This window comes from Vespa crabro, unplaced genomic scaffold (genome assembly GCF_910589235.1).
Source record: "Vespa crabro unplaced genomic scaffold, iyVesCrab1.2, whole genome shotgun sequence".
Taxonomy (NCBI): domain Eukaryota; kingdom Metazoa; phylum Arthropoda; class Insecta; order Hymenoptera; family Vespidae; genus Vespa; species Vespa crabro.
Window position 1 is genome coordinate 5,874,893 of NW_025813595.1, and position 8,727 is coordinate 5,883,619.

The 8,727-nt window shown below is 31.8% G+C and overlaps 1 protein-coding gene across 1 annotated transcript; it reads right to left on the bottom strand.

Moving 5' to 3' along the window:
* Positions 1-5,235: 5,235 nt before the first annotated feature.
* On the bottom strand, positions 5,236-6,072 carry LOC124432623. The gene is made up of 2 exons (XM_046981635.1): positions 5,753-6,072; positions 5,236-5,695 (listed from the first exon to the last, which is right to left on the bottom strand). Exons 1-2 carry the CDS (start codon positions 6,070-6,072, stop codon positions 5,236-5,238), a joined length of 780 nt encoding a protein of 259 aa, XP_046837591.1.
* Between the last annotated feature and the right edge of the window lie 2,655 nt (positions 6,073-8,727).

Consider the following 8,727-nt stretch of genomic DNA (forward strand, 5'->3'; position numbering starts at 1 on the left):
CGATACTAAAGATAATAATAATATCGATAGTAAGGAGAATACCGATAATAGTAATAAGAATAACAACTATAATAACGTTGAATTCGATAATAATAGTAATAATAGCAACAAAAATATCATTAATAAAGAAGAATTAATAAAGACAATAACGGTAATTATCATAACATTTATAACGATAAAAACCAAAATAAGGATAATAGCGTTAATAACGGCAATTATAATAATAATAATAAGGATGTTAACGATAATAACGATAATAATGATAATACTAATAATAATTATTATGATAAACACGATAAGAATGATAGTAACGATAATAATAATAAGTAAAACTTTAATAACTATAATTACGATAATATCAACATTAATAATAGTAATAATATCAATAGTAACGATAATAATATTAGAAAAATAATATTAATAACGATAGTAGTAGTAATAATAATAATAATAATAATAATAATAATTTTAACGTCACTAATGATATTTATGATAATAACGGTAAAAATAATAATAATAATAATATCGATAATAACGGTAACAACGGTTACAACGATAATAATAATAAAGAAATTACAATAATTACAATAATAACGATAACAATTATAAAACGATAATAATAATAAAGGTAATAAAAATAATAACATTCATAATAAAAACAATATAATTATATTAACAGTTATGAGGACAATAACGATTATAATAACAATAACAACGATAATATTGATAATAATAAAAACAATAATAACTATAATAACGGTAATAACGAAAATAATAATATAATCAATAACGATAATTAAGTCAATAACGATAAAATAATAGCAATAATAACGATAATAACGATAATAATAATAACAATATTAACGATAACGTCGAAAACGATAATAATAATAATAAAAATGCTAACGATAATATTGATAATAACAATAATAATAATAACAATGACAACGATAATATTATTAAAAATAATAACGATAATAACGATAATAAAGATAAAAATGATAATAATAATAAAAATTATAACGATAATAACGACAAGAATATTAATAATAATATTAATAAAAACAATAATAAATGTAATAATAATAATATTTATAATAATAATAATAACGATATGGACCAAAATATCCATAATAATAGTAGTAAAAGTAACAAGAGAAACATTAATAACTTTAAGAACGATATTGACGATAATATGAATAACAATAATAACGATAATAACGAAAATAACGTTAACAACGATAATAATAATAACAATAATATCGATAATTACGATAATAACTATAATAATAGTAATAATGATAACACTAATAACAATAATAATGATAATAATGATAATAACGATAATACCGATAACAGCAATAACAATAATAAAGAAAATAACGATAATAATAATAATAATAATTAGAGCAAGAATAATGATAATATACATAATATCGATAATAATAATAACGAAAATAGAGGCAATAGTAATAATAATAATAAAGATAATAACGAAAATATCAATGATAATGACATGAATAATAATGATAATAACGATAAAAACGATAATCATAATAATAAAGACAATAACGATATTAACGTTAATAACGATAATAAAAATACGATTACCACGATTACAGTAATAATAATAATATCGATAGTAACAATAATAACGAAAATGACGATAATAATAATAATAAAAATTAAAAGATTATAAAGATATAACCGATCAAAGCTATAATAATGATAATAACAATAACAATAATAATAATAATCACAATAATAACAATAATAACAATAATAATGAGAACAATAATAACGATAATAACCTTATTAACCATAAAAAATAATAACAATATTAACGATAACAACAAAATAATAATAATAATAATTATAATAATAATAATAATTATAATAATAATAATAATGAAAATGAGGATAATAACGATGACAAAGAAAATAATAATAAAAATAATAATTATATTAAAAATGAGGATAATAACGATGACAACAAAAATAATAATAGTAATATTATCGATAATAAATATAATAACGAAAATAATGTTAATAATAATAATAATAATAATAATAACAATAATAACGATCATACGACAATAAACATAATATTAAGTACGATAATAAGGTTATTAAAGATAATACCGATAATATTAATAATAGTCATATAGTTAAAAACTATATTAAAGAAAATAGCAATAATAACAATAACAATAATAACGATAATAACGATATTAACGATAATCATAACTATAATAATAATAAAGATAATACAGATATTTACGATAATAAGGATAATTATGATAGTAATAATAAATATAGTAACGATAACAATGATGATAATGATAATGACGATAATAATAATAATATTAACGATAATATCGATAATAACAATTATAACGTATTTATAAAATTAATAATATAGATAATATCGATAATAATAATAACTATATTATCGATAATAACGATAATAATAATAATAAAGAAAATAACGCTATTAACGTATATAAGAGAAACACTAAAAATAATAATAGTGATAATAACGATAATAAATATAATAACGACAAAAGGAAAAAAAATTATAACAATGATAACGATAATAACAATAATAATAATAAAAATAACGATAATATCGATAATAACTACAATAATAATAATAATAGAAACGATAATAACGATAATAACGATAATAGCGATAATAATAGTAGTAATTATTAGAACAATAACAATTATAACGATAATAATAATATTAACGATAATAACGATAAATATAATAACATTAAAGACGATAATTATGGTAATAGCGAATAATTACGATAATAATAAAAATAATAATAAAAACAACAATAAAAATCATAATAATGATAATAAAATAACAATGATAATAATTATAATAACTATAATAACGATAATAATGATAATAACGATAATAAACATAACAATAAAACTAATATAACGATAATAACCTTAATAACGATAATAATATTAATAATAGCGATAGTAGCGATAATATCCATAATAACGATAATAATAATAATAAATATAAAGATAACATCGTTAATAAGTATGATAATAATAATAATAATAATTATAATAATAATAATAATAATAATAATAATAATAAAAATGATAATAACGATAATAATGATAATAACCATAAAATAATAATAATAAGAAGGGTAATAAGAATAATAATAATAATAATAAAGTTAATAACGGTATTAATGATAATAACGATAATCATAATAATAATAATAATAAAGACAATATCGGTATTAACGATAATAACGGAAATCAAAATATTTTTTAATGTCGATAGTAAGAATAATAACGAAAAAAACGATTATTATAATAATAATATTAATATCCATAATAAGGATAGTAACGACAATATCGATAATAATGAAGATAATAACAATAATAACGATATTAACAATAATAATAATAATAGTAATAACAATAATAACGATAATGATGATAATAACGTTAATAATGATAATAACAATAATAATAATACTTATAATAAAAATAATAACGGAAATAAAGATTATAATGATACTAACAATAATAATATTAATAATTATAGTAATAATAATGATAATAACGATAATAACTATATTAATAGAAATAATAATAACAATATTTACAATAATGAAATAATAACGATGTTACCGATAATAATAATAACGATTATAACGAAATATTCTAATAATAAAAATATCGATATTAACAATAATAACGATAATGACGATAATAATAAAAATAAGAATAACGATAATATCAATAAAAATTATAACAATATTAACGATAATATCTATAATAATAATAATAATAACAATAATAACGATAATAACAATAATAATAATAACGATAAAACAGATAACAGTAATAATAATACTAACTATAGTAACGATAATTACAATCGGAACGATAATAACGATTATATCAATTATAATAATAACGATAATAACGTTAATATCGATAATAAAAAATAATAATAGCGATAATTGTGATATTAACGATAATAACTATAATAATAATAACAATAATAGCGATAAAAACGATACTATTTATAATAACAATAATAACGTTTATAACAATAATAATAATAAAAATAAAAATGATCAAGAGAATTATAAAGATTAGAACGATAATAATAATAATATTAATAACCATAATAACGATTATAATGATATTATCAATAATAATAGATGTTATAATAACAATATTAACAATGATGAAGACAATAACGATAATAACCATAATAATAATAGTAATAAGAACAATAATAACAATAATAACGACAAAACGATATTAGCGATAATAATAATAACGATAATAACGATAATATCGATAATAATAATAATAATAATAACAAAAGTAACGATAATAACGATATTAACAATAATAATAATAACGATAATAACGATAATAGTAATAACAATAATATCTATAGTAAGCATAATAACGATAATGACGGTAGTAATAATAATAATAATAACAATAATAACTATAATAACAATAATAACTATAATAATATTAATAACAATAAGAACGATATCAGCGATAATAACGATACTAATAATAATAATGTTAATGAAAATTAGGATAATAACTGTCAACGTTAATAATATTAACAGAAATAAAGATGAAAATGATAATAACGATAATAGTAATAATAATAATAATATTAATAACGGTAATATCGATAATAAAAATAATAGCGATAATAATAATAAAGATAATGACGATTATAATATTAATAATAATAACGATATTAACGATAATTTCGATAATAACGATAATAATAAAAACGATAATTTTTTTTTAAGGTCTGAGGATGCCAAACTTTATGCACTGACCCAGGTGCACTAGAGGAACCCTTTACCTTTTGGGTCCCCCGTTGAATTCCCTGGAGTGTCGGGCTAACCGTTGGAATAGGCATTACCTACTAATCTCATATCCATCCCATTGGCATAGTGATACCACCCGGCACCGTAATGTGATATTAATTCATGATGGCGCCACTTCATCATGTCCAATTAAATAGGACTCCCACAATTTGGCTCTACGTGGCAGGAACTTGGTGCAACGTTGATGGCACGTCTATGGGCATCCCATATCCTTCTTCTTTTTACGTAAGATTGCCCTCACGTAGCAGGCATCTCTGTTCCACTCCTTCTGCCCTCGCAGCATTTTCTTGACAATGTTGTCCGGCGAGATATCACCGAGCTCCTGCTACAAGGCAAATAGTTCGATGTTCCACCGTGCACAAATGAAGAACCTGTGGTGGGCGTCGTCGAAGGTTGAGTCGCCATAGGGACATTTGCCGTCAGAAACCTTCCTCATTTTTGCAGGGTAGGTGCAGAACAGACTATGCCCTATCAATAATTGGGTGGGAAGATGTCGACCTCCCCCGCCTACCGATTTAGCAGGTGTCCAGCCGACAGACGAGTCGGACCGTCCACCTGCCCCTAGACTCCCGTTCCCATTTTCTTTGCCAGGTCTCGATGCTGGTAGACCTGGAGAGCCATGATACCTCCTCCTTACCCAAAGCGGACCTTTGCTGGTGGAGAAATGTCTCTCCTGGGCTAGTAGATCTATCGGGAATACTCCCGCGACCACTAGCACCGCGGGCTCAGAGACCGTGCAGTAGGAGCAAGCGATTCGGAGAGCGCCCTTCCTCTGTACTGCGGATCTGCGCTTGCGAAAATTATCTTTTCGCAGCGCCTCCGCCCATATTTATGCGCCGTACAGTATCACTGCTTCGACGGCACGCATCCGTATTCGCCTAATGCACGGCCGGGGGCCGTTGACATTGGCCATAAGTGTGCCCAGCGTGGCTACAACTTTTGCCGCCTTGTCAGCCGCCCTTATTATATGCTCTCCGTAATTCAGTTTGTAATCGAGCATTACTCCAATGTACCTGACAGACGGCTTTGCCTGGACCGTCGCGTCTCCTACTGTGAAATTGTGCAAGGTGTTGATGCCCGTCTGCGTTAGTAGCACGATCTCTCTTTTGTGGGCTGCTAAGGATAGCCCATGCTCTTCCATCCAGGAGATGACTCTGCGCATGACCTAGTTGAGCAGCAGCTGTGCCCCCTCCGTGTCTCTTACAGTTATGACAACTGCAATGTCGTCTGCGTACCCAACCAAGAAAGCGCCTTCAAGGACTGCCATATGGAAAATACCATCGTTGAAAATATTCCAGATATCCTGTCCTAGTATGGAGCCCTGAGCTGCCCCCGATGTCAACTCCAAGCTTTTTGGATTGTAGTATTGTATTCTAGGAAGCGCTCGTTCAGATAATCCTCGAGTATTCGAAGTATGTACCCCGGAACTCTGAAATTACGTTCCAGCGCTTCCATTGCCAAGTCCCACCTGATGGAGTTGAAGGCATTTCTCTAAGGTGGCCAGCAGACACAAATGGCGGGAATGGTGATTCCCGCGGTCAGTCATTTTTGCGGCCATGACAACCTTCTGAAATGCGTGGATGGTGAAGAGGCAGGATCGAAATCCATACTGGCAGGCAGCAAGATCCCCCGCTGACCTCACGGGTGCGTGCAGCCGTGGCCTAAGTAGCTTCTCCAGGAGCTTGCCAGCCTCATCGAGCATACATATAGGCTTGTATGACGAAGCAGCCTCTGCTGGACCCTTGCCCTTGATGATCAGCACAAACTTCGCTTTCTTCCACGGGGCCGAGAAGATGCCCTCCCGGAGGCACGTGTTGTACACGTTTAGCAATAGCTCAGGGTGACTCTGCGAGACGGGTTTAATTACTTCCGCTGGAAGTCCGTCAGGAACTGGAGCTCTCTGGTTCCGCATAGAAGATGCGGCGCTGAATAGCTTTTCGTGCATAAATTGTGGCGCATCTGTTATGCCAGGCGTAGCCATGCTAATCTTTCTCTTCGCCTGTGAGCGGAATACAGTATGCACGATGTATTCCAACGTCCTTGCGTCCTTAGGGATTCCTTGCTATTGAGTTCCCAGCTTGCGAGTGACGATCTGATACCCTAATATTCACGGATTCTTATCGACTTCCAGGCACAGCTACTTCCATCGCCGTCGTTACTAGCCATGATTGCCCACTTAAAAGCTTTTTGGCCGCTTGATACTCTGCAGCAAAGGGAGCAGCTTCGAGTTCGCGTCTCTTCGCTCTTTGTGCCAAACGGCGAAGCCTTAAGCACTTCTTACGAAGATCTGCGATATCGTTCGTCCATCAGTATGCAGGATGCCTCTGCCGTTTCGTGGTCTTCTTTGGCACCACTATCGCGCAAGCCTTTTGGATGAGCTGCATAATTGCTGCAGTAATCATCCTGGTTTGTGCAGGTGGCGATAGACTCACGGAATCAATTTGAAAGGATCTCCAACCTTCTTCTATGACGGAAAACAGTCTCTCTTAATCGATTCTTGCAATGTTCCAACGGAGAGGTCTTTCTACACTTGTCTCCTTTCGTGTACATCGAATAGGATGTACTGATGGTCGCTTCTGGTATAATCCTCAATTACCCGCCAGCTTGTGACTCTTGCCACAAGTTGTTCGATGGCTAGAGAGTTGTCCAGGATCGTCTCTCTGTAGCCAGGCATACAGAAGGTTGGTGTAGAGTCTGTGTTGAGTATTGAGAGCTCTAGTCTCGACGCCAACTTCATGATTCGACTTCCGCTGGAGTCCGGCCTGGCCTCCCCAATTCGAGAGCTTTGGCATTGATGTCTCCAACCACAATGAAATCCTATTGCATTTTTCGCAGCGCGTCTTCCAGATCGTCCAATTTGCTCTGGAAGACGTCTATCCGGTCGTTCAGGGTGAGATATACTCTGACATAAGTCGTAGAGTTGTGTCTCACCCAAACGTATCCACATCCATATCCTTGATCCGACACATGTATATGTCGGGGATCTGGGATCCAGATGGCCACAGTGCCCAATTCGTTTGCGTACCATCCAATCCTGCTCTGTCCTGGTACTGTTCGCTGATTAAAACGATATCAGCTTGTTTCTCTGAGTTAGAAAGTGGTGCACCGTTCTACTCCTACGAAGATTACCCTGAAGTACCCTCATCCTGTTTTCCTCTTGTTGGCTGTTGCATGGGCCTCCTGGAAAGCTTTGCAGGCCCTTGATACCGCAAGGAGCTTCATAAGTTCATCAACGCTATTGAAGCACACAAAGCAAGTAGGCTCGCTGACCTTGCAGTCTTTGATCTTGTGCCCCGTGCCGCCGCAGTTATCTCAAATCTTACTGCCATCAGTGCACTTGCACGAGGTTCTATAGTGACCATAGTCGAGACAGCGGTAGCATCGCCTCACTTCTACTCTTCGCTTGACCCTTCAGCTGACGAAACCGACCAACACTCGGCCGACATTTAAAAACTTCGCAGCTGCTTCCTCTTCTAATCTGACGATGGCCAGACGTTGTTGTCTCGCGTTGGGGATCGACAATTTAACCTTTAATTTCCCCGCGTTGTATGGCAGGGTCCTCTTTATGACCTCCTCGACTTCCATCACCGATGTGCAGCAATCGCAGTCCCGTATCTCCAGCGTAGATCTAGGGTCCAGTTCCGTGATGCTGCTCGTTTCTCCTACTTCATTCCTCAGGGTTTCTGCGAATAAGGTCTTGATATGCGTAGTGGTCTTCTTAAGTTCGAGGAGAATCCCTCCAGTTCTGGTCTGCCGGTCCGATCTAACCTATACCCCTGTGCCGCTGGTCTTGAAACGCTGATGGATGCTCCGACTA

Excerpts from the sequence above, each read along its gene's own strand:
- LOC124432623 (XM_046981635.1), bottom strand. The coding sequence starts at position 6,072 with ATGCGCAGAGTCATCTCCTGGATGGAAGAGCATGGGCTATCCTTAGCA. Across the intron at positions 5,696-5,752 it reads GCCGTCGAAGCAGTGATACT|ATCCGCAGTACAGAGGAAGG; the intron begins GTACGGCGCATA and ends TCGCAAGCGCAG.